Source organism: Sceloporus undulatus, chromosome 2 (assembly GCF_019175285.1).
Source record: "Sceloporus undulatus isolate JIND9_A2432 ecotype Alabama chromosome 2, SceUnd_v1.1, whole genome shotgun sequence".
Lineage (NCBI taxonomy): Eukaryota > Metazoa > Chordata > Lepidosauria > Squamata > Phrynosomatidae > Sceloporus > Sceloporus undulatus.
In genome coordinates this window covers 257,581,267-257,608,727 of record NC_056523.1, presented here as the reverse complement: position 1 = coordinate 257,608,727, position 27,461 = coordinate 257,581,267, and the positions used below count along the sequence as shown (strand labels likewise).

The 27,461-nt window shown below is 40.6% G+C and overlaps 1 protein-coding gene across 3 annotated transcripts; it reads left to right on the top strand.

Moving 5' to 3' along the window:
- Positions 1–1,039: 1,039 nt before the first annotated feature.
- On the top strand, positions 1,040–23,940 carry NFIL3 (nuclear factor, interleukin 3 regulated). Of its 3 annotated transcripts, none has more exons than XM_042451720.1 (2): positions 1,040–1,490; positions 22,063–23,940. In XM_042451720.1, the coding sequence occupies exon 2, from the start codon at positions 22,257–22,259 to the stop codon at positions 23,640–23,642; it is 1,386 nt and encodes a 461-aa protein (XP_042307654.1). In that variant the 5' UTR covers positions 1,040–1,490; positions 22,063–22,256; the 3' UTR covers positions 23,643–23,940. The 3 variants fall into 3 exon arrangements, with proteins under 3 accessions (XP_042307654.1, XP_042307656.1, XP_042307655.1); XM_042451722.1 differs by lacking the exon at positions 1,040–1,490 and adding an exon at positions 3,064–3,314; XM_042451721.1 differs by lacking the exon at positions 1,040–1,490 and adding an exon at positions 3,333–3,636.
- The last annotated feature ends 3,521 nt before the right edge of the window (positions 23,941–27,461 follow it).

Below are 27,461 nucleotides of genomic sequence, written 5' to 3'. Positions count from 1 at the left end.
TGTCAAAGAAAACAGGCTTCTGGTTTTGCACAAGTGGAATCATTTCCCTCACAACAGACACACAAAAGTGAGGTTTAAAAATAGCCCAGCCCTTGCGTAGGTCGGGGGCTCGATTCCCGGCGTCTGACGCACAGAAGCCTCGTCTCACCAGAGGCAGCTGGGGCTTTCATTGCATTTACTTTCCTTTTATTTCCTCGAAGGTGGGTGGGAACAAGATCACTGTCGGCCCTTCTCACATACAAATACACACTGAGCCCATCCACACTGCGGAAATATAACCTGGTTTCAGTCCGCTTTAACTTCCACGGCTCCATGCGCTGTAGGAAGGGTCGCGAAGTTAAAGCGGTCTCAAACCGGGTTATATTCCCTCAGTGTTTCTGAGAGAGACGGGTCGGCAGTGACCTTGTTGTGACTCACCCTCTTGGAAGTCTAATAAAATCCAAGAAAGTAAAGAAAAGCTGCCTCTGGTGTGTGGCTCCCCGTAAGGAAGTTAAAGCGGTCTCCAACCGGGTTATATTCCCTCAGTGTGGACGCAGCTGTGTTGTAAATAATAATAATAATAATAATAATAATAATAATAATAATAACTTTCCCGCCTCTCTGTCCATGACAATCGAGGCGGCTTACAGATTTTTTAAAAAATACATACAGCCCTCATATCCCAATAATTTCCACCCTCCTCTAAAAAAAACACACCATCCGATTAAACCATTATTATTATTATTATTATTATTATTATTATTATTATTATTATTACTATTATTTCCGGGTTCTTGTGTTGTCAAGTCGACCAGTGGACGACTCCACATCGCTAAGAAAGTGTGCATGGAGTCCATGGAAAGGGGGCGAGGGAGCACAAACCAAAATCCAAAATCAAAATAAAGGAGGATGTGTGTGTGTCTCTCTCTCTCTCTTTCCCCCTGAATCCTGGCCAGCCATTGGGGCCCATTACGTAAATGCCAGCAGCCTTCCCTCCTCCTCCTCCTCGGCTGGTTATGCAATAGCAGCCCTCTCCTAGCCTACTGTACCAAGCCCCATCAAGAAGAAGAGGAGGAGGAGGAGGAGGAAGGGATGGTGGTAGTAGTAAGTGAGGCAAGGGCTTCAACGCAAGGCTGGCCCCCTCCCCTCCTCCTTCTTCCCATTGGCTGCTCCCCGGGACCCGCGGGCTCTGATTGGGACCCCAGAGCTGCCACTCACCCGCAGCACCGAGGCTGGCAGCAGGAGGCTGGAGAAAGGAGGGTGCTGTATTGACCTACTAACACACATCTCTGCTCCACAAGCAGCGGCGGCAGCAGCAGCGGCAGCGGAGACAGAAAGAGGACGCGGTCTCTACTCCTCTCGCCTTCCTTCCTTCCTCCCTTCCTCCCCTGGAAGTCTGCCTGGAGAAGGGTCCCCTCCGCCCTCGCTTTCTCTGGGCTCCCCAGTCAACCCCCACCCGGCCTGGGCAGAGATGCCCACCTTGAGGCGCTCCTGAGAAAAGAACTGGCAAGGTACAGAAAAGCTCCCCCTTTCCCCTTCTTCTTCGGCCACCCTTTTCCTCTCCCTTCCCCTTCTCTTTCCCTCTCTCTCGCCCTTCTTGTGCCACCTTTGAGACTCACCGAAAGAAAGAAATTGGCAGCCTGAGTGAGCTTTCCTGGGCTCAAGTCTACTTCCTCAGATGCATTTAACATTAATAACAATAATGTAGAGAGGTCTTGTGGCACCTTTGAGACTCACTGAAAGAAGTAAGTTGGCATCCTCAGATGCATTTGGATATAACAACAACAACAATAATAATAATAATGTAGAGAGGTCTTGTGGCACCTTGGAGACTCTCTCAAAGAAAGGCATTGGCAGCAGGAGCTTTCCTAGGCTAAACTCTGCATCCTCTGAGGGCTAGATCTTTGAGCTTGCCTTGCTGTGTTGTGTTTTTGTGGTGTGTGCCTTCAAGGCGTTCCCGACTTAGGGCGACCCTAAGGCCATGGAACTATGCTGGGGTATATATATATATATATATATATATAGGCAAGACTTCTTCTTTTTTCCTCCTCCTCCTCCTTTTTTTCCTCCTCCTCCTTGGCCCTCCCCTGAGGCTGAGAGAGTGTGACTCGCCCAAGGTCACCTATTGGCCGAGGCGGGATCCGAACCCTGGCCTCCAGGAGCCCAGCGCTCCAAAGCACAGCGCCAGGATGGCTCTAAACCCAATTTAGGGTTGCCATCTGTCCCGGGAAACCTGGGCAATCCGGGATGGAAAGGGCTTGGAAACAAAACGAAGTCCTTCCTTCCTTCCTTTTCCCGCGCGTGTGGACGGTAGATTTGAGCGTGATCGTGGGTCGCTTCCAAGTGAAATCGATCCGTATCTGTCGCAATAAATATCAATAAATCGACCCAGTCACTTTGGTTTTCTCTGAGACTGCAAAGGTGGGCGCTGCTGGTTTTGGGTGGAGGGCAGCGCCCTTGGTCGGAAAGGGCCGGGCTGGTGCTTGGCTGGTTGTGGGCTTGCCTCATGGCTTTGGAAAGGGGTCTTCTTCTGGGGGGGGGAGAAAGGGGGGTGGGCTTGAGCCTGACAGGGAGCCATGGCTTTCCGGGGTTAGCAGTTGTTTCGAGAAGGGCAGGGAACCAGGAGGAGAGAGAGCTGGCCTTGTTGGTGTTGGCAAGGCCTCGGAGGGGGAGATCGGCTAAAGAAAGGGGTGGATGGGGGTAAAAAGAGGTCTGTCTGGAAGTGGCTTCGGTTGAAGAAGAGTTCTTGGGGCCCTACAGAGCCTCCCTTCCCTGCCATGGATGGCTTTGTAGCAGGAGGGGAGGATGGCGAGGCTCCTTTTCTTGCCTAGACCGCCGGCAAAGGGATACCTAAAAACCAGGGTGCAAAGGGCTCTTGGGGAGACTAGAAGCCCCAACCGGGGCCTTTCGGGGAGCCTCAGAGGCGGGATCCCTTTGCCTAGTCCATGGCTCTGTTTCGTAAGGTTGCGTAATGCTCCGTCCCCGGCCGCCAAGCCTTGGCCACCAGCCTCAAGAGCCTCCGCTGCTTTCATAATCGGGGGAACTGTGTCAGCGAGTTACACGGGAGCTGGCTTTGTGTGTGTGTGTATAGATAGATGATAGATAGATAGATAGATAGATAGATATGTCAGATGGTCTCTTCCACACGCTCTGCTTTCTGCAGCTGGTTTTCAGGCGCCGTGTTTCCTGACCCTGGTTCCTGGAAATGTTGCCTCATTATGTAACCGCCGGAGCCTTTGGCTGGGAAGCTGCAAAGCCCAGGGTTTGTTTAAACGAAGGAAGGAAGGAATGAAGCAAACCTGGCCACAAAGAAGCAACCTGGGCCTTGGGCAAAGGTCAGGGCGACGAGGGGGTCTGCCTGCCTCTCTTCAAGGGAAGGCTTGGGTTGGGAAGGAGGATGGATGGCGTGTGCCCGCCTCTCTTGAGCCCGATGGCGCTGGAGCGAGTGCGGGGGCCTGGGGGCTATTTCTGGCCCTTTCTCCCCGGAGCCCAGCAAACAGACGCTGCTGCTGCTGCTGCTGCTGCTGCGGCTCAAGGACGGAGTAGTAAGGCTGGCAGCAGTTTCCAACTCTCCACGCCTTCCTTCGGAGACGCTGCCTGTGTGTGTGTGTGTATTTTTAGGAAGGCATTTTTGCGCCCAGACAGCCAGTGCTTTGGGTAGGTGTTGGCTTTCATCCTCTATGGGTTTTCCCCCTCCCTCCACAGCCCTCTCTTTCTCTCTCTCTCTCTCTCTCTGGAAGGAGACAAGAAAGCAAGCCCTTTAGCAGAGCAAGACATTTCAGGGAGGGCAAAGAAATTAGTGCCTCTCCTTTCTTCTTCCCCTGGGAATTAGGATTATAACGAAGGCTCAGGAAGGAGGGGAGCTGGAAAGGGCAGCAGCCTCTAGACTAGATATACACCTCTCTTCCCTATACCTCTCTACTCTTTATAGACCTCTCTTCCCTATACCTCTATTCCCTATACCCAGTGGTCCCCAAACAGTGCCCTTTAAGGGATTTGGGGCTTCAGCTCCCAGCATCCCAGCCTATTGGCCAACAGGGCTGAGGCTCCTGGGAGCTGAAGTCCAACAAAATCTCTTAAAGGGCATAGCTGGGGGACCGCTGCCTTCGGGTGTTAATCTCTCTCTCTCTCTCTCTATCTATATATGTTTAAACAATCCAGAAGATCTGGGTCAGTATGACATTCCCTGAGGGAACCCTAAAAGCCGCAGGCTGGCTTCCCGTCTTTGTTGTTTTGGGGGTACCTTTGGCAAGAATGGACCCCACTGGAAGTCCTTGGTTTTTTCAGGGGAGAGAAGAGACTGAAGCCCATCCTGACCACTTCAAGGGGCCTTTTTCAGGGGAGGGAGGAGGCTTGTCTGGTTTCCCTCCAGATTTTGGGGCCGACCTCTGTGCCTCTTCCTAGTGGCCGGGGGACTCTCCCTTCCCAGCTTCGACCCAACCCTTGGCTCTTTTTGGGGGGATTCAGCCTGGCTGGTGGCTGAGGAAAGGAGCTGGGCTTTGGGCTCTCTAGTAGGGCTGGCTGTTGGGCTGGGGAGGGTCGGGATGGCGGCGGCGGCGCATTCCTTTGTTCTGCGGAGGAGGAGGAGGAGAGCTTGGCTCCAGGGTGTTGTGTGTGTGTCTTTGTGTGTGTCTGTGGGGGAAGTGGGGGCGGGGGCTGGCGAGGAGGAGGCCAGAGGAGTAAATAAAGCAGGCGAGCAGTTGTTTTGTCCTGGCAGGGAGAGCCAGAGCAGAACAAGCTGGACGGAGGGAGGGATGCGGCGCCAGTCACGTAGGGGCTGTACTCTCGCTCCAGCTCGTCCTCTCGGCAAAGAGGGCGGCTCTCCTCCTGGCGGGGGAGGAGGAGGGGAGGGCGGGACAGGGCAGAGCCTCCCCTCCCTTTTCCCTGGCCCCGGAATGGAAGAAGCGTCGTGGCCAGGCAGGCAGTCTCTCGCCTTCCCTTGGCGTGGCCCACCTGGAAGGACGCCCCTCTGCAGCAGAAAGGGACTGCTGGCTGCTGCTGAGAGGGAGAAGGAGGGCTTGCCTCAGACTTTAAGGCCCAGCTCTTCTCTTCCCTGCTGCTGCTTTTCATCCCCCCCCCCCCAATGTTATGAAGAAAAAGGAGGGAAGAGAGAGAGAAACTATGTGTGTGTACTATATATACACTCATCCCTCCATATTCGCTAGGGTTATGGACACAGGACCCCTGTAAATATGGGAAAACAGCAAATAACAAAAACATGTTTTTTACCTGACAGAAGGACACCTCTCTAGGAATCTCTAGGTCCTCCAGGGCAACTCTGTCCGACAGACACTGGCCATAGAACTGCACTGGAGGAGCTACAAAGGCCTAGCAGAGTCGTCTCTCTAGGACTTTCAGTGCAGCTTTTGGTTAAAGTCGATCACAGAGTTGTGCTGGAGGTCCTAGATATTCCTAGAGAGAACAAATTAATCAAATCCATGAATAACCCAATCCACAAATATCAAAACCACAAATATGGAGGGATGAGTGTATATATGTGTGTCTGTGCATACAGCCAGCCCTCCTTATCCACAGCTTCAAGCATCCACAGCTTGAAAATACTTTAAAAATATACAAATCTCCATAGGCAAACCTTGATTTTGCCCTTTTACATAAGGGACACAAATTTGCAATGCCATTATATTTAATGGGGCTTGAGCATCCAGGGGGTCCTGGAACCAAACCCCAGCAGAAACCAGGGGCCCACTAAACAAAAAGTGTATTATGGCATCTCTGAGAAAGGGCTCAGGCCTAGGAAAGCAGGGTGTGCGGTTACATGATTGTTATCCAGTGTTATTTCAGTTTGTTGTCTGCTGTATTTTATTGTTTGAATGTTAAGATGCATTAATATGTATTATGTTTCATTATTTTTGTAGAATTTTTGTACTCCATAGACAGGTTTATTTTATCTATTTTAATTGAATGTACAGCACTGTGTAAACTTTCAGCACTTTATAAATAAAGCTTAATAATAATAGAGACCCTTTTGGTTTGTTTTCACTTAAAAGCAACAGTGACACACTGACATGCCTGCTAAAAAGTGTATTATGGAGTCTCGGAGGCAATGCTTTGGCCTAGGAGAGAAGGTTGTGTAGAGAGTTTGTTGGTGTTATTTTTACTCAACAGCAACAGTGCCACAGCAGTGACCACCACCAGTCATAGAATCAGAGCATTATGTACTTGGAAGGGTTTGCTTAATTCATCTAGGCCAGTGTATTTCTGGTTTTCACCTTCCAGTTTACTATATATGTATGTATGTAACTGTGCAGAAGATGAAAGCCAGAAATACTCTGGCCTGCCCATCAAGAAGGACTAGATGAATTAAATAAACCATCCCATCCCTTCCAAGTCCATATATATAAATACACACACACGTACACACAGTGGGCCCTTGGTATCTGCTGGTTCCAGGATCCCCGTGGATAACAAAATCCATGGATGCTCAAGTCCCATTAAATACAATGGCGCAGTAAAATATAAACTAGAAAATCAAGGTTTGCTATTTGGAACTTATACTTTTTTTTGAATATTTTCAAGTCATGGATGCTTGAATGTGTTGATAAAAAAATCAGTGGATATGAAGGGCCGACTGTATATATAAAGTTCTATGACAAGTTACTGCTGTGGCACTATTGCTTTTGAGCGAGAACAAGTTTTTAAAAATCCCCAAGTATCTACACACCTTTTTCTTCTAGGCCAAAGCATTTCTTCAGAGATTCCACTTTTTCACAGGCATGTCAGTCTCTTAGTTTCATGTCACTAGGGTAGGAGTGGCAAAGTATTCACCCCTCTAAGAAATGTGTACTGGAAGAGCATCAAACTTACTGTTCGGGTTGGCAGTGGTCAAGTGGAAGATGCACATAGCCATGGACTGGACAGATCCCGCCAGTGATTTTAAGGGATATGCAGTTGGTATTTGCTGAATAGTTGTTATAAATTAATTGATATCCCACCAGTGTTAACTGCTACCTGTTTGTTTGGTTGGTTTTTCAAATTAGCCAGCATAATTCTATTCAAGTTTACTCTAAAGTAAGCCACTGTGATGAGTGGGATTGGTAGTCCTATCCTACACAATGTATACTTAGTATGCGTGTTTACTTGGAAGTTAATCCCATTGTGTTCAGTAGGGCTTCTTTCCATGCAAATGTGCACATGATAGCAGAGGTGAGTCGCAAAGGACTGAAGCATAAACATCACAACATTTATTAGCCATGCTAGTAGTAGCTATGGCCCAAGCATGCCACATTCCACTGGTGGTAACAGAGAACATCACGTGTGGTAAATGCTTATACACAATAAATCGAAATAGATTACTTCAGATGGTATTTCACAGGTGCTCTTAACTCTTATAGCTCCAAAGTGGCTGGTAGTTGGGAGATTATATAACTCAATTAATTAATTGTATAAGTTGAAAAATATCACCATCACTATACTTAGCACTTTTTACACACACACATATACATGGAGTGTGTGTGTGTGTGTGTGTGTCTGCCAGTTTTATTTTCCTTCTAATGTATTGCAATGATTTGGCTTCCCCAACCTATTGTCTTCTAGATGAAGTAAAACTCTCATCATCCCCTTCCAGCATTTGAAGTGATGGAAGGCACCCAATTGGGGGAAGCTGATGTTTAATCTATCTTTCACTGTATGGTTAGAATTTGCTGGTAGATTTCTTTGAAATGTGAGAACATCAGTAATCTTGCAAAAAAGTTTAGAAAGTACTGACTTACTAAAATGCCTTGTCCTTGATGACCCTTGACTGACTCTGGGACTCTCCCCGAAAATGGAGTTGTCAGCTTCATTGTCAATTTTTTCATTTTTTTTTATCAAGTTAAAGCTAATTACAGTTAAACAGTTCAGTGAGAAAATAAAACAAGCTTGTTTTCCTGTGACTAAAATTATAACATATATTCCCATAAAACAAGAAAGAGAATGTAAAGAATAGAAAAAGAAACCCTTCTGATATGCATATCAACAGCCATATATAACTTCCTTATATCAGCCGAATTAACCTAATACACACTTCTTCCCAATGTCACAAATATTCTAAACAGAAATTATTCAAATCCACAACTAATGAATCATATTTATATTTTATGAAAAAATCCATAATCTAGTCATCCAAAACCCTTTTTATCTATCTGTCTCAAATTAAAACAGTTAATTTATCCATCTCTGCTAATTCCATCAACTTTACCCTAATTGGCAGTGCTTGTGTCTTTCCACGTTTGTGCATATACCAACCTTGCTTCAGTAATCATATATTATAGTACCGGTAATCTTCCATGGTAGTCTTCTGTGTGGCTACCACTTCTAAAAGCAATACCTCAGGTTTCATTTGAACAGTTCTTCTTGGCATGTTCTGTAACATTGTATATATTTGTATTGAATTTTAAAAAACTTTTTCACAAGTCCACCAGGCATGATAAGAAGTCCCTTCTTGCTTCCCGCATTGCCAACATCTTTATACATCTTAGATCGTTTTTCAGGAGTTATATACCAGTGATACATCATTTTATACCATTTTTCTTTAAGGTCATAACATAAAGTAACCTTTAGCCCATTCAACCATACAGTTTTAATTTGTTCTTCCTCCACATCAAATTTCTAGAAAAGTTTATACATGTTCACAATAAGATGTTCGTTGGCCATTTCATTGTTGATTTGTTTGTCAGACCTTAGAAAAGCTACATTTTGGACTTCATCTCCATGCTGGCCTGGGGTGGGAGACCAAAAAACCCCAACAAGATCCCCCCAAAACAACGCCTCTGCCTTCTGTTGTCTGCTGAACCACAAGGCTGCATTTTTGAGCCAGGCAGCTAAACAGTGACATTGAAATGAATGTTAAAGCATAATATTTTTTTAAAAAATAGCTTTGAGATCAAGACTTTAAACTAGGGCAGGCAGCATGTAGCCTTTCCAGTGTTGTTGGATGGCAGGTGCTGTTGAACAAAATCTGGAGGGCTGTTGTATCTTTTTCACCCCTGCCTTAGTGTTCTTTTTCCAACCTCTTGGAATTCTGAAAGAAGAAAATGTGACTCTCAAAATCGCTGGATTAAAGTTGCATACACTCTACATTTAAAAGTATAACTTCATATAATCTTCAAATACAACTTTCCATGTATTGCCAAACACATGTACTATAGAACTATTCTTATCAGGGAGTAGGAAAACCAGGATTTATTGGGCAGGTTCTTAGAAAAGCACTGAATTATCAAAGTGAGACCATAACTTGAATGGAAGTTTCCAGAGCAAGAACTGCCATCTGCTTGTTCCAGAACCAGTTTGGCTGGGGGGCAAAGATTTTGATACCAGATACTTAGGGATTTATTTATTTATTTTGCATTTGTTGGAGTTATAATTATCAGTAATAAGAATTGTTATGATTCAAAAGTGGTATATAAATTAAAGAAATAAACAAATGTTAGATTCCTGTTTAGAAAAAGATCCTGCATTTGTCTGTCCAGTCAATATACGAGTTTAATTTATTGGCCTTGTTGGCATCACAGCATGTTGGCATCACAGCATCAGCCTCAGAGAAATGTGTTTTGCTTCTTTCCATTTTACAGCCCTCAGTACTCTCTAAAACCAGGGTCCAGGAGGTTTTTAATTCCTTTGGAACAGGTTTTGGGGTATATACTAGAGCTGAAGTGAGAAAGGAATATTGCCACTCCCAATTTTGCTGATAGAAGCAGTTCCATCTGCAGGTGTCCCCTACTAGATCTAGGGCATTGCCAATTATGTTGTAATGACTTCACATATTTTATAAAGTTCACAACCTACCTGAGTAAACAGAAGGAACATACCTTAGTTCATGTTACCAGGAGTTTTTTGGAACCACAAACATTTTTATAAAAATGAAGATTTTACACACACACACACACACACGTGTCCCTTGGAAATTAATTACAAAGTACTTCAGACTCAGTAATATAATTTTGGCTCATTCCTTTTTCTTCAGGCTGAACAATAGTGAACAAATAGAAATAAATCATGGATTGTTGCATTTCTAGATAGATCATACACATACAATCTCTCATACAAAGCAGTTGTGGGTTATTAATGTGTGCCTACTTGGCAAATTTTATATTACTCAGTCTTGAAGTTTAGCCTATATAGCATTGGCCACCATACTTGCGGAAATGGTGATAAAGTTATATAGCACAGTTTATAATGCATTCACAGCATAATCTCATGTTGTATGAACCACAGTACATAATGTGATAATGAGGGTTGTAGTCCAATTAATCTGGAGGGTGTCAGGTTGAGGAAGTCTTATCTAATGCACTAATTCGGTGGAATAATTTACTGGGAGAATTATTATTATCATTATTAACCTTTATTTATAAAGCGCTGTAAGTTTACACAGTGCTGTACATAAATTTTTTAGTCAAGACGGTTCCCTGCCTTCAGGCTTACAATCTAAAAGACACAACACAAAAGGAGAAGGGATTGGTGGTGGGGAATAGGATCAGGTCCAGCAGATCTTCTCCACCTCAGAATGGGGATTGTAACCCAATAAATCTGGAGTGGGTCAAGTTCAGGAATTCTGATCTAGTGCACTAGTTTGGTGGAATAATTTAATGAAATATGTTGCAAAGGGTGCTGATATATACTGACTTTATTGTCTATGACAACTTGTGCCATAGTAAGTAAGCTAGTCTCAAATTCTTAGGATGACGTAATGTAGGGATAAGCCATAAGACTAAGAATAAATCAAGTAGCTTTAACTGTGCAAAAGCACTCTTTGATCACTACTGAAACCTGGGCCTCCAGCACAGAGCTGATTCCAGGAATACCAATAGTATTTTATCATCAGAACTAGATTCCTATTACTTGCAATTCCTAAAGAATGTAGAAGAATCAGAATTTCTGGACCCATTTCTGTGATCTGAACTCTGCTAATATCTTTATTTTTTCCATTGTTGCTTACAGCTGGGCCTTGACCATTTAATCTCAGTTACTGTACTGTTAATTTGGTTTAGTATATCATTTTGCCTCATCTGGCATCTCAGTGTGTGTCACAGACCTGCATCTTCTTATGTGTGCCAATTGACTACTAGCTGCTGTGTTCTTGTTTGCATTCACTTTCAAGAGAATGAAACTGGGGTTTTTTTAAATCATAGATATTTATTATTTTCCCAAGTTAACTTTTCAGTTGACTTTTGTTCCAAGCTTTAAACAGCCCAGGCATATTATTTACAATACTTTTTGTGTCACATCACCAATGCTTGTTTTAATTTCCACTAACATTGGGTTTGGGTGTTAGGGTTTATACACGTATGTGAAACACCAAGGCCACCTTCAGAGTTTATCAATGAGAAAAACCATTTACCAATGAGAGAAACCAACCTTCCATCCTCTGTCCCACTTTGGGCATAATGAGTCATGTAGATCCCTTGTACTACCAGATGCTAATGAATAACTGCCTGCTAGGAGTCTGCCTTTGATTGGTCATTAATTTGCTAACAGATTTCACTGTAATTATTCTTTCCTTTCCATTTTTAATTGCCGGCTATTTTTAATCTTGATTCATCAAGGGATTGCAGATTAGTCTTCATGCAGTTCAGCTTTATGAATTTGGTTTTACAGTTTCAGATTTATGTTGGAATTGATTTTTTTTGGTGGGGAGGGGATCTTTGGTTTTAAATGCAGTGGCTAGAGATTTGCTAAAAAGCTTACAGGCTCCCCATGAGCAATGTGAGCTTACTAAGGCTTCTTGCAGTTTATCTTCTCCTGTGAAGAAAAAATAGTGTTAGCAATGCATGCATTATCTCTACAGGACATCAATCACTGCTGTGTGCTTTTATCTTGAAACAAAACATGCACCTTTAGCTTATTTAAAACTTGTCTTATTCTGTTAAGGGTTGTGCAAACTTCATTTATGTAATGACGTTCCTTCTCCCAGATGGTTGCCTTGTTACATTATTGTTCTGATCTGTGGTTATTATAACATCACTCTGATGCAATAGCCTGAACAATGAAATGCTTTGTTTTAGGGTTATTGCGTATTATTAAGCAACAGATCTGACTCATTGGCTGAGCAGATTCTTCCACAAGTCCTTGCTACAGTTGTGCAGCCTTTTGTGAGAGACATATTCTGTAGATCCTCAGCCAAAACCTGAAATGATTTTCAAGCAAATAATATATACAGTTTAAGCCTCAGTTTGTAGAAACATTTCAAGTGCAGTATGTGTAGATTTAACAGACATTAGAGGCAGGTTTGACAAGCAAAAGCAAGTACAGTAAGTGAAGTAGTGAAATTACATTTGACTTTTGTTCAGACTCATGGGGGAAATAAGTGATTGTTCAAACACTGCTGTTGAAAAACTGTGCATCTTTTTTTTAAAAAAAAAGAAATTGTCACATTTAATTAGCATCCCTACAATGTTAGATATAATTTTGTTTTTCTAAAGTGCACTTCTCTTGGTCTTTGTCCAACACAGTATTACATTAATGCTTGGCATGGGTATTATGTAAGAGACCTTTGCTCTAGAAAAGGGTAGCTTTTACAGTGTTTCACTGCTGGAAGTGGATTATATTATGAAACACGATGCCAATTATCCACCTCAAATTACATATTTGGAGTTGAGTGAGAACAACTCGACATTTAAAAAAAAATTTTTTTTTTAAACAGTTCAGCATTTTTGTAAAATGGTGAAATGTGCTTTGAGATAATTGTCAATATAATATATTTTGTTCTGGAACCTGATGTAATTAAAACTTTAGCATATTTTTGCTGAGATAAGGCTGTAGTCCTTTACAAATTAACTCAGAATTAAGGTCCATTGAGCCTGGTGGATTTTGTTCCTGCAAAGACATGCATGGAATTAGGACTGTGTTGTAAATAGTCCCTCTCCCCCCCCCCCCCCCCCCACACACACACACTGTGCAAGGAGGGCATTGTTTCAATTGTTTACAACTCTTTCCTTCATGGAAACTCCATGGACCAACAGCCAATAGCCCATTGGGATAGGAGGAAATAAACGTTTTAATAAATCAATATTTTCTTAAGGACCGAACATGACCAGACTAGTGACTATATTGCCATTTTCACATCTCTGATTTCTCCGACATGATGGAAAACAACTACATTTGGAGAGACAATGAAGCAGATGTTTCCATTTACAGTACAACTCTCCCCCTTCATCTGTTGGTTTCTGCTTCAGTTGTCAACTGACAAGGCTTTGATTAAACCCTTGGTGTGGATGGTATGTCTACTATCTGAGGAACATCCTACCTGAGTTTGGAAAGGCTTGTTACCTGAAAGTTAGCTACCAGCTGACAAATTTCCCATAGCAGCTATGAGTACAATGATGATATAGTTTTGCAAGGTTTTGGTTATGCACCTATGAGTTCTCCTGGTGTCCAATCAAGTTGACCTCTGGGAAGTAGAAGATGCAGTCTGTGTGACTGATCCAGGCCAGTTTCACATTATATAGACTTCACCTAGAACTAACACTGAATCAGTCAGATTTGACAATTGAAACTATTGGCTTTCTTGGAAGTTAAGAAAAATGACTCACAAGGCGTATATGATCCAATGAAATCAGCTGAATTTCTTATGAACACTACAGAGGTGGTCCTCACAAGTAGCTCCTCCTTGTCTATTTAAATTCAATATATGATTCATAGGGCCTGCTGCTGTTTTCCTATTTAGCATGAATAAAAGGAAAAAATGTTTTTAGCTTTGCATATATAATTACTTGTAGGGAAGGTGTTGATTCCACACAGTCATCATGGAAATCAACTGGAACAATGAGATCAGTGGTTGGTCTATTACGCTAAGCTTGGCCTTTTGAGCTAGTGGAAACATACTAAGGTTAATCCAGCAGTGAGCCATTTGTTTTAAATAGAACAGAAACTTGATTTGAGGTGCAGATTTAGAATTCCATCATCCTTTTGCCTGCCTTTGCGAATTTGGCAACAGCAACACCAAAATGCCTAAGCTATTTTGTAAAGATCTTAATAGCAAATAATTATAAATATCAGAAAACAGAAATGTACCAGTATTTATTTGTGATTACTAATTATTAGTGGTCCCATTGAATTCTGTAAACCTCTGTAACAGTAGGGATGGGAGAACTGTCTTCTAAGGCAGCACAGTTTTTAAATTGTGGTTCTTTAGAGTTTATTTTCTTTTCCACTGTACAGTAGCTGATACATAGTCATAGATGTAGTCTGAAATTCTGTTCGTTAGGCTAAACTAAAATTGACAATACCTTCCAATGCTTCACAGATGAAAACCAGGGCACATATGGCCAAGCAGCTTTCATTTATGTGTATCATTATGGATTACTTGCATGAATCCCTGCTGGGTAGTTTACATTACTAAAAATGATTTTTATAAATGAAATTTTGCATTGTTATTTTGTAAGAGAGTCATGCAGCAGAATCTCCTGCATGTTTACCTAGGAGTAATTCTTAAACAGTTCAGTAGGAAGTACTCATAGGAAAATATGTATAGGATTGAAAGTTAAATTGTACTTTTCATATTACTAGAAAATAGGTCGAATGTGAGCCCACTAACCTTAGTTGCTTAATAGAAGATTCAGGCATGCAATTTCCATAACTTAGTTTTTTGAGAACAGCTGAACTTCAGTTAGTGAATTATTAGAATAGACAGTAACTCGTTTACTGATAATGATGAAATAAATTACATCACCTTTTGAACCTTACAGTTGGAACTGAGTGCATTAATTTCTTCATTTATATTTAAATGACTGAAAACAGTGAATGTGATTTTCTTAAATTTATTTTATTTATCAAAAATGTGTATATAATGTTATTTTAAAAATATACAGTGAAAACAAATAACAATATGAATTAAAATCAACAAAATAACAAAGTTAATAAAATAAATATTGCATCATTTTGATGATGTTTTATTTATTTTTAGTGTTCCAGTTCTGGGGCATATGAACAAAACAAAATATGAAGTGCAGCAATATAAAGCAGGGAATGCCCAAAATAAGCAGCTCACATCAACCAGCTTGAAATAAACCTTTTTTAAATGCCTGGGTGACCAAACAGGTTTTGTTTGGTCACCCAGGGAAAGACCTCCCACAGCTACAGACACTGGGAAGGCTCCACTCTCTCTCTCTCTTCCTGTCACATAATCTATCAATTAATTGAAGAAAAACCTTCTCTGTGCAATCCATAGCCAGAAAATTTGAATTGGAGTGGCCAGCATTAAATGAGGTTCCATAATCTTTGAACATTTAAAAAACTACACCTGAGCTTTCAGGAACAGACTTCCAGTCAGCCAACAAAACTTTTCCTCACTATTCTTCTCTTTGCTATCTTCCCATGTATCTCAAATATACATGTCTAAGTTATTAGACTCTAAAATTGTGTGATTTCTTTCCTTCAAGGTGAGGAGCTTGGCACTGAAGTATTCATTTGTGCTTAATAGGAAGAACTGATCAGCTCTTTCGATGTAAACTGAAATTGTTCACATGCTTAGAAAGGGAATGTACAGTGAAAATTCTAATAACACCAGAAATCCACCAAATTAGGTATGTCTTGCAGGAGTTAGCAGAAGTTGCAAGATCAGTCCTGTTAATAGTTTACATTAGAAAATGCCTTTACACTGAATGTATTTACCAATTCTTGTTGTTCTTTTGCAATTAATCTATTTTGTTTTAGTAAAGGCTTCTTACATTAATCCTGCTCACAACCGTTTCATGTGGAAATTATCCGAACCTTGAAAAGTTACTTTTAGGACTACAGCTATTCCAAACCAGAATGGTCAGTGGTCACATTGGCAAGGGAGATTCTGGAAGCTGTAGTCCAAAAAAGTAACTTTTCTAGTCTTTTAACAGGAAAAATAGGGGAAGGGTGGATTCTCTGACTGTGCCTGCAATAGTAGCAGGGAGGATACAAGGGAACAACAATAAAAGATGAGATTATTGGTATTATTATGATAACCTGCCAATGTACAATGAATAACCTACAGATTATAGATTTTTGCAAATATACAATGATCTGGGAAATAGATGGCAGGAACAGATCTGTGTTGGGGGATTGTCCACTTCTTGGTTACTGAACCATGTAAAAGAGCAATATGATGCAGCAATTCATGTACTGTATATTGAGGACTGTTGTTAACGTGCCTTCAAGTTGTTTCTGACTTCAGGTGACCCTATGGCGAACCAATTACAGGGATGTCTTGACAGATTTCTTTAGAAGGGGGTACCCATTGCCATACTCTGAGGCTGAGACAGTGTTACTTGCCCAAGGTCACTCAGTGGGTTTACATGGCTAAGCCTGTAACCAAATCCTATTTTGACTCTCCTTTTCTCTGGCTCATAGAATTAGTTTAATACTAGCAGACTTATTTCATTTTGTGGGTTTCTTTTTTGCTTTCTTACACTTCTGTGTCTGAATTTCCTGCCTGATATACAATTTGAATATCTATCATGAAAAAATTGTTATCCAGAAGTCACTCAAATGGCAAATGCAAAGAATCTTTCTCTCTATTGCTCAGTTTGCCTGTTCTTTCTCTCTATGTCAGCCTGAACTCCACCTGGCAATGATGGCAAAACTTCCATAACAAAGCAAGCTATTTTTACCTTCGCTATTCCTTACAATTTCACTGGAAAACATTAATATTTACACATAAACCAATGAACTACAATGACTCCTATTACTGCAGTTCAAGTTCTGTCATTTCCCCTTATGATTAATTTTGCAAGTACTGTACTTTATCACTCTCTCAATAAATGGTCTAAACCCAACTGGCTTACATTAGTCACTCTTGAAATATCAGGACTTTAAAAAAAACACATTTGCAGTGCCAAATGTCAAGTTTAGCAATGTAACGGTCAATACCTAGTCCTATTTGTTTAATGTTCTAAGCCAACCCAAAGACACAGATTTATTTCAGGATGGCAATAACCTTGTTTGTGTCTAGAGTGGTATAAACCCTGACGCTTTTGGACAGGGATCTGATTCTATCCAAGAAGAACAAGGCAAACCTGCTATTCCAGGGTTGCAGAGTTTGAGTAAATTCACCAGTATGATGTAGTGCAAAATAATGACTCCTTAAAAAGACACAAAGTGAGAAGCAAAACCACTTGAGTATTGTGGTTAGTATAAATATTAAGTTTGTTATCAGAAAAATAATCCAGCTCTGACCTCAAGAATACTTTTTACATTGACAGAGGAAGTGGCACTTCAGCTACCGTTTCCTTAATATAAATGATTTTAAAACAAAATTGAAACAAAGCATGCAATGTACACATTCAAAAGTAGTATTCTCGAAACCAGTCTTAAATGTGAGATTGTGTCACCATTGCTGCAATACTTATTAGACAATCTTTCACTTCAAAATCACATGCAGGTATACACAACTATCATGGTCTTGCACAGATATGTGATGAATAAAACCAAATGTCATATTTAATGCAAAAATGTGATTTAGATAGTACCTGCAATTAGTAGCCTATTTTGCCATCTTATTGAGTGTAGGATGTGCAGAGGGCATTCACAGGCCCCAGTGTAGTCATGTCTCATTAGTGTCTCCACACAGTGTGGCACAGTCATGCTGAGTACATTGTATCCTCGCAAATCTATCCCTCTTATCAGGCTGCCATTACCTGGGCCTTCATATCTGGGCCTGCTTTCAATTACAAAAAAACTGTTGAGTGTCAGGATCTGGGGACAGGGCTGAATTGTTGATACCCTAAATTGTGTCAGGGATGGTTCAGTTTAGAGTGATGAGCATGTCAAGATATATGTAGTGTATTTGGTACAGCTGCTGCATGCTAATGATAAAAGTGCCCAGTTAAATGAGGGGAGGGTTCCTTCCTTTGGCCTTTTCTACACCTGCTGCGTTTGCACAAGAGGCAGAGTTGCACTCTGTTTTCCTTGGCCCCATCAGGGACAGCTGGTGGAAATGCTGTCACTGATTTTATCACTTCTACAACTGCTCTGAGTTGAATAGGTGCTCTTGTAGTGTTGGATCTTTACTTTATCAGAGTGTTAGCATCAGCAGAGGTACAGTTTAATTCAGAGCAGTGGTGGGAAGAGTAGCAGTAAAATCCAGAGGGATTTCCTTAGTGCTGGATCCATACACTGTTCTAATCCTAGGTTAGATTCTCATTTTCATTTCAGTTCGAACAGTTTCTCAGTTAGGAAACAATCCAAACTGTGTTATATATGCTTATCAACAGGATATGATTTCAACAATTTTTCTTTCCAAAGCAACAAAGTGGGTCTGGCTAAGCATAAAGCAAACAACAATATTAACGTGTTTAGGAAAGCAGAACATGTATTTGAGTAAAATAAAGTAATGTAAAACCACTTTCAGTCTAGTGTACAAACTTTACTTAAATCATAGAATCATAGCATCATAGAGTTGGAAGAGACCACAAGGGCCATCCAGCCCAACCCCCTGCCATGCAGGAACTCTCAATCAAAGCATCCCCGACAGATGACCATCCAACCTCTGCTTAAAGACCTCCAAGGAAAGAGAGTCCATCACACTCTGAGGGAGAGGGTTCCACTGTTGAACAGCCCTTTCTGTCAGGAAATTCCTCCTAATGTTGAGGTGGAATCTCTTTTCCTGGAGCTTGCATCCGTTGCTCCAGGTCCTAGTCTCTGGAGCAACAGAAAACAAGCTTGCTCCCTCCTCAATATGACATCCCTTCAAGTATTTAAACAGGGCTATCATATCACCTCTTAACCTTCTCTTCTCCAAGCTAAACATCCCCAGCTCCCTAAGTCGTTCTTCATAGGACACGGTTTCCAGACCCTTCACCATTTTAGTTGCCCTCCTTTGGACATGCTCCACTTTCTCAACATCAAAGTGCTAAATAATATAAACTAGTGAAAAATACTGGGAGGACAAGTATTTGAATTACTCAGTTTATTTACTGTCTCCCTTCTGTTTAATATGTATGAACCACTCTGTGCTCTGAGATCTGCTGGGGAGGCCCTTCTCGATGTCTCACCTCTCACACAGATACACCTGGTGGAAACACAGAAGAGGGCCTTTTCAGTGGCTGCCCCCAGGCTCTGGAACTCCCTTCTCATAGAAGTGAGACTACTTTTCCTTTGGCAGACAAGCAAAGACTTCCCTATTCTGACAGGCATTTGTTGAGTGATATAATACAAGGCCCATCTTACACAGTGTGAGGGATATGGCTAATTACTGTACTGGTATGTGTGTTTGCACGTGTGTTTTAATGACAAATGTTTTAACCTAGCTTTATTTTTCTGATTGCTTGTGTTTTAATTTTTGTATTTTGTAATCATTGTAAGCTGCTTTGAGTTCCAATCTGGGAAAAAGGTGGGATAGCAATAAGAATAAGTAGTAGTAGTAGTATGTATTATTAGTTCATTGCTGACTGGGAAACTTTAAAAATAGATCATTTGTGGCAGATTTTGCCTCATTTAAAGTGGTGACATCATTATATTGTATTCTGGAAGTAGTATTCTGTGAAATGAACCATCAGGGAAGGCTAGATGGACAGAGATACATGCATATAGTAGTCCTCTTCATATTGGGGGGCGATGCTTGCATTGAAAGTAAAGTAGGAAAGGTGGGGACATAGGTAAGAAAGCTTTTTTTTTAAGTTAACAGGCTAGATCTCTTTAAAAAACTAAAACTCCACTAACTCTGTAGCAAGTAGTAATGCAGGCTGTATTCTGTGGAAATTATGAGTCAGTAGAAAAGCAAAGTGACCCCCTCACCCAGTCAAGCAAATTGCTTACTCACTGCTGCTTTTCCCATATGGGCCAAAATATTTTCCTGGGGCGGATGAACTAATTTTTATAAGCCTTTGTAATACAAAGGAATAGTCCCGTAAGGAAAGTGACTAACTAAAGGCTTATTAGCTCAAGACACAAAGGATACTGACATAGATGTCTGAAAGTGTAACAGAAGTTCAAAGGTTCACATAAACTGGATGGCAAGAGTTTTCACTATACCAATAGTACTCACACTTTTTACCCTTGGGACCCCCTTTTATCTCTACATGCGGACATTACTCCCACCCCATGTAATATATGTTTTGTTTATTTAGGGTGCATATTTTCATTCACATATTCATATTTTAACATTTTATAAGGAATTAACATTGTTCAAATTCAAACAGTTTTATTTAAGCAGATTCAATATTTAATGCATGTGCAAATTTTACATATAAAAAAGTTTGGGAAGAGGAGGAGGGAGGAGCACCTTCAAGCCTCTCCCCCCTCCCCGAACAACTCTCACACCCTCCCAGGGGTCCTGCCCCACCATTTGAGGACCAGTGCACTATACAGTACAAGAACTGGGGTCAATTCTTTGTAGAAGACATAACCTTTTGACTTGATGCAGATAGAACATTAAAAATGTTAAGTTTTCTCCTAGTGAAAATAGTTGGGATTGGATGGAACTACTATGACTTTATAGTTTATCTCACTAGTACAGACCTTGTTGTTATGTGCCTTCAGGTTGACTTACAACAATCTTATAATAGGATTTTCTTGGCAAGATTTATTCAGAGGAGTCTTGCCATTGTCTTCCTCTTAGGCTGAAAGAGTGTTGGTTTCCATGGCTGACCAGGGATACAAACCCCGGTCTTCTGGAGTCCTAGTCTAAAATTTACATTATTACATGGCACTGACTCTTAGTGCAGGTCTAGAACATGATATTTCATGGTTTGAGGTGAATCCTGAATGGCTACAGAAGCCAACTTAACGGGCAATTAACAGGAGGGTATAATCTAATGGGAGCCTCAATACCCTAAAGCATGGGTAGGCAATCTTTTTGAGTCGGGGGCCGGGTTGCTGTCCCTCAGACAACAGGGGGGCCGAAGCCAAAAAAATAAATAATTAAATATTTTTTTTTAAAAAATGGAGGACACGCGAAAAAATTTGCTGATTTTTTAAAAAACGTTAATATAAATACATGTTTCTGAGGCTTCCATAGACAATTGCCCCCCAAAGGCCCAGGTGGCAATCGGCGGCAGGACCGGGCTGGGGCCGGTCCCAAGGCCTCGCCGGGCCGCATCCGGCCCGCGGGCCGCAGGTTGCCTACCCCTGCCCTAAAGGCACCAGATCTCATCTGATCTAAGCATAGACAGCTCTAGTTAGTCCTTAGATGGGAAACCACCAACAAATACTGGGTGCTGTCAGCTATAGGAAGGAACTGGTAAAACCACCTCTGAGTATTCTTTGCTTAAGAAAACCCTGTGAAGTTCATGAGGTCACTGTAAGTTAGCTACGTGATGGCAGCCCTTGGTTGATAAACTGGAAACAAGTCCTTGCTATAGGATCGCTGTTGCTATTATATATAAACACAGAGTTTGAAACCTTTCCTTCACCCCGTGAGCATATTGGCTGAGGAATTCTGTATATTTTCCCTCCCTCCCTCCCCCAAAAAGTAACATTTACAAACTCTGCACAGTCAGCAGTCACTTATTGCATTTGACAAGATTTCTGATAAAAGATACAAAGTATCTAAAGCTTTATGTCTTTCTTTATTATTGGGCTCCCTGTACATGGTGAAAGAAATTCTGGGTATAAATTCTTCCCTGTTTGTCTGATGTAGGAATGAGCAATCCAGTGTATGGACTATTTGCAAGGATCTTTTTTTGTATTACAGATTCAGCAGCTGAGGAATTAAAAAAAGATACATTTGAGTCTAATGTTATAATATCTGGAATCTACAAAATGTATGGCAAAATGTGAACTGGGGAAAAGTAAATTGTATTCCCTGTAGATTTTGATTTATAGCAATCTATTGCTTATTTCTGGACATATTCACTGTGAAGTAAAGTATCACTGAATTAAATTAACATCATAGTAAACGTGCTTGGGACTGTAGATTAGCACAGTTGTTGTAGCCCAATGTGAAACTAGAGTTTACTATTGTCTTGTTATGACAGAAGATATCCTGTAGCATTATTTTAATTCTTTTCAGGAATTCAAGTAATATATTTATTGATTTAATGATATCCAATAAGATAAAGTGGCTCTGTGATATATGATTCCTCTGCCTCATGGGGTTTAATGACTGAAAGATGCTTTACAATATTTTAAAAAGATGGTTGTAACATGAATAACTGAATATTACTATTCTGTGTACCACAGGTTTTTTGAAAGAAGATTGCCAGCTGAACTGAAGCAGATTTGACCAACTCACCTTGATGTCTGAGACTATGGAATAAATGGAAGAATGCTTATGGATTTAAAATTACTGTATTTATCCAGTTGTTATGGTTCAAGAAGTCCTGGAAGATTAATTTACCTTGTTACTATTTGCATACCTACTAAAATTGCTTCTGATGCAGCTGAGAAAAATGCAGTCCATTAAAACAGAACAGGCACCTGCTGATACAAGTAGCAATGTGGACAAAATTATGGTACTTAATTCTACATTAACAGATGTATCTGATGACTTAGCTACTGGTGATGAAATGCTACTCTCTGAAGGAAGTGTAAAAAACAAGTCTTCAGCATGCCGAAGGAAGCGAGAATTCATTCCTGATGAAAAGAAAGATGCTATGTACTGGGAAAAACGGCGGAAAAATAATGAAGCTGCCAAAAGGTCTCGTGAAAAGCGGCGACTGAATGACCTTGTGTTAGAGAACAAACTAATTGCACTGGGAGAAGAAAATGCCACTTTAAAAGCTGAGTTACTTTCACTGAAGCTAAAGTTTGGTTTAATTAGCTCTTCAGCATATGCCCAAGAGGTCCAGAAACTCAGCAATTCAACAGCTGTTTATTTTCAGGAGTATCAGAATTCCAAATCAAGTATTAACTCTTTCATTGATGAACATGAACCAAGCATGGTGGGCAGCACTTGTATATCTGTTATTAAGCATTCACCACAAAGCTCTTTATCTGATGTGTCTGAAGTGTCATCTGTAGACCATGCTCATGCAAGTCCTATACAAAATAATTGCAGAAATCCTGAAAGTAAGTTCCAGATCATAAAGCAAGAGCCTATGGAACTGGAAAATTATGCAAGAGATTCACGAGATGAAAGAGGCTCCTATACAGCATCCATGTATCAAAACTTTGTGGGAAGCAACTTTAGTGGCTATTCACATTCCCCTCCACTGTTGCAAGTTAACAGATCCTCCAGTAATTCTCCAAGAACTTCAGAGGCTGATGAAGGTGTTGTAGGAAAGTCATCAGATGGAGAAGATGAACAGCAGGTTCCTAAAGGTCCAATCCATTCCCCCGTCGAACTTAAAAATACACATGCTACAGTTAAAGTTCCAGAGGTGAGCTCTTCTGCACTGCCCCATAAGCTGAGAATTAAGGCAAAGGCCATGCAAATCAAAGTAGAAATGTTGGATAATGAATATGATGCTACCCAGAAATTATCATCGCCAATAGATATGTCATCTAAAAGACATTTTGAACTTGAAAAACACAATGCACCAAATTTGGTACATGCTTCTCACACTCCTTTCTCTGTTCAAGTGACTAATATCCAGGACTGGTCTTTGAAGCCAGAACACTGGCATCATCAAAAAGAACTCACTGAAAAAATTCCAAGTGGCTGTAAAAGTGCAGTAGTTGATGTTAAAGACAATTCCTATAAAATATCTGAGACAGAAAACTTGTATTTGAAGCAGGGTATAGCAAATTTGTCTGCAGAGGTTGCTTCTCTTAAAAGACTTATAACTACACAGCACATCTCCCCTTCAGACTCTGGTTAGATAACTACTGAATACTTGTTTTAAAGGATGTCATTTGCAGTAGATTGATATGTTTTGTATTATGCTGAATTTTCACTGGACTTGTGATGTCATTTCACTGTAATGTTCACATAACGTCTAATGGATGGTGTCTTTTGTGCACAGATGACTATGGAGACTAGATTGTCATGATCACTATGCCTTGTGTATAGTTAAGTAGCCTGTGCAAAGGCTGTACATAGTGAACATTATTTTTCTGTCGTTCTGTTACTACAAAGTGTGGAGGTTGCCAGTTCCAATAAACAATTGGTGACAAGCACACAAGTTGTATGCTGTCAGTCCATTTCTGTTAATAGTAATTTTTCATCACAGGTCCAAAACACACTACAAAAATAATCCAGTTTGAGACTGCTATAATAGCCTTGGCTCAGTGCTAGAGAATCATGGGAACTGTAATTTATTGTAGCACCAGAGCTCTCTCACAGAGAAAGCTAAAAGTCTCACAAAACTACAGTTTCCAGAATTCCTTAGCTCTGAGCCAGGGCCATTAAAGCAGTCTCAAACTGGATTATTTCTGCAATGTGTTTTGGACCACAGATATAAGAACTGTCTCCCATTTTCTTTCTTAAGGGAAAGGGGAACTTTTCCTTCAAAGACAGTCTTGGTGTGTTTCATGGCACACTCTTTTTAAAATCTAGTAGTGTTTGAAAGGTGGTTTGAAAGGAGGATTTGCAGGGGCACTTATCTGGAGAAACAAAAAACAAATGACTTGCAGAAGCCCTGAGGACAGAACAGGCATCTTTCTGGATCATGTTTCTTGTGTAGTGGGCTAGTTTTCTAAATTATGATATTACCACGAACAGAGAACAGCTGATTAAAAGAATAAACTAAAATGAAATGTGATTTGTTAGATAAGGAACTTTAAAATATATATTTTTTCCTCATTGAGACTTGATAAGCAAATTGGAGACATTCTCTGAACATGCCAGCCACAGATGCTGGTGAAACATCAGGAAAAAACTCTTCTAGAACATGGCCACATAGCCTGAAAACCCCCCAAAAAACTATAGATTGGAGACAGTTAAAAGCTGTCTGATTGAACTGTGACAAAGATCCTATATATACAAGAGAATATGTGAAAACTGCTGATTAATTAGTCAGGTTTTAGTTCTTCCAGTATATGTGGCTCCAACTATATTCCAGAGGATTAAAGATGTCCTTGTATTCTGAGACGTTGTGAGTCTCAAACCCAAGATAGACAAACACAGTGGGCCCTTGATATCCAATGGGGTTTGGTTCCAGGATCCTCTGTGGATACCAAAATCTGTGCAATACCAATACCAAAATCTGTGGATGTTCAAGTCCCCATAAATATAAAGATGTAATAAAATAGTGTTCCTTATATAAAAGGGCAAAATCAAAAGTTTGCTTTGGGGAATTCATATATATTTCTTAATATTTTCAAGCTGTGGATGGTTGAATCTGTAGATAAAAAATCAGTGCATACGGAGGGCCAACTTAGGGAGTGGGGGCTTCCATGGTTCTTTGATTGGATTAGTAGTAAAACACACTCATTGTAGCCAAATAAATTAATGAAACTTGAATTTACCTCTTGTCATAAAAAGGGGAAACCCCACTAACAACGTACAGAACATTTCCTGCAATCTCCAGTACTTTTAGTAGCTTAAAATCAAACATTTTACTTCTGTAGCAGGCAGCTCTTAGTATACATCAGAGCGGACAAAGTGCAGCACTTCAGATTTTACTGGACTAAAACATTTGTTAGCCTTAGGCAGCATAGCTGGATACAGTCCAATATCTGGAGGACCACACTTTGCCCATTCACCACTACTATCACATATTTATAACCCATTGAACTGAGCTAGGCATTCTTTTTTCCCAATGAAGCTTAGTTAATCCTTTTGTTTTCTTTGCTAAATATGGGTGTTAATAGCATTTTCCGATTGCCATTTGTAAGAGAAATTGGGGCCCAATCAGACAGGCCGAAATAGAGCTGCTTCAGGCCACTTTCGAGGTATGATATTTAAATGACACACAACTTAAGAGGCCAGAAGCTGCTTCAAAACTGCACTTCAGTCCTTAGGACTGGAGCATGGCTTTGGCATGGCTTCTGGACTCTTAGGATACATGTGTCATTTAAACAGCATACTTCCAAAGTGGCCCAAAGCAGCTTTATTTTGGCCTGTCTGTTTGTGCCCATTGCCTAATGGGGTAGGCAACTTGTGCTTTCCTAGATGTTGTACTGTAAACACTATTGTCATTCACCATTGGCTATGCTTGCTTGGGCCAATGGGTGTTGCAGTGTAACAAGATCAGAAGGGGACCATAACTTGGCTATCCCTGAGCTAAACCATCTAATTTATTCATATCGTATTCATTTTCTAGGTTATACAGTCTACTGACAAGCTGTTTCAACAGGAACTTGACTTAAATACAAAATGGTTTTATGGGCTACATTTTTTAAAGCTGTAGTACACTGGGATTACATAAGACTTAATATGCTGTCTACTTGGTTTAAGAAGGACATGCTAGTTTTTAAAAGCCATTGCAATCTCCTGAATCCAGATGGTGCTTAAAAACTATCCATCATGGTCTTTCAACAGCTCTCAAATACATCTTCTTTTCAAGAAAGCAAATGAACACTAAGAATGTTCAAATTCATTTTAACTAATAGTCCTGGAAAAGTAATATATGAGAAGCAAATATATGGCATGGAAAGATGCCTACATCTTTCCTTTTACCCTCTTTATTTCATGAAAATAGTTGATGATCCATAGTGACTGATTAAACATAGCACATGTGGCAAGTTTCATGATAATGTGCAAAAAGTATATTCTCACACAATGATTTCTGAAGCATTTTTTAGCATCTTCCTATGACTTCTCCATAACAATAACAAAGATTTTTATCCTTTACAAAACAGTTATGTGAGGACCTACATGAAGTAATTTCACCAATAAGTATCTCATTTCATTTCAAATTTATACTGTCCTTTTCACCTTTCCTGTTTCTTCATATTTCCAAAATACATTCAGGACTTCCCCTTTTTTATTTTTACGTTCCATCAGAGTTAGCATCAAGGGGATGTTTCACACATGAATGCTTACTGCTTAACTTTAACACCAAGGTTTAACTTGCATAAGTGGAATAAACCACTGATATTGCAGTTCCTCAATAGAACATGCAATGTGTTTCAGTGGAGCAATTTCACACTTACTGTTAATAACTAATCGAAAGGCAAAATGCATACCATTTTGGTATAAGTCAACCAGGTTAATACAAAATTAGATAACCTAAGCCCGGCTTGAGAATTTTGTATGATATGTGCCAATCACCTGTGATTCAAAATCAGATAAATGAAGACCAACTTCCACAATTAGTGATATATCTAAAGTGAGGAACTGAGGAGCATAGAGTTCAGCATTTCCTGGTTTGTAACTTCTGGATTATTGAGAGGAAAATACCTAAACCTTTCTGAAGACCAGTCTCAACTTTTAATTGGCTTTGCCTTCTACATACCATTTTTAAAGGGCTGTACAAAAGTTGAGGTTGATGAACATCACTAAGACAGGAAGGAGCTCAGGTCACCTTATCATAATTTGTCAAACTATGGTGAGATGTGTTAGTTTTTTACTCTCAACTACAGTATTTATATCCAAATGTGCATCTATACATATCCAAATGTGTGTCCTAATTTTGGCGATATTTTCCCATGTTGACAGGCAATGCATAACTATTCACTCTGTCTCAGTGCCTAACAACTCATATTTTCGCATTCACATCTAGACATCATCAGTAGTGATGATGTGAAACTAGCCT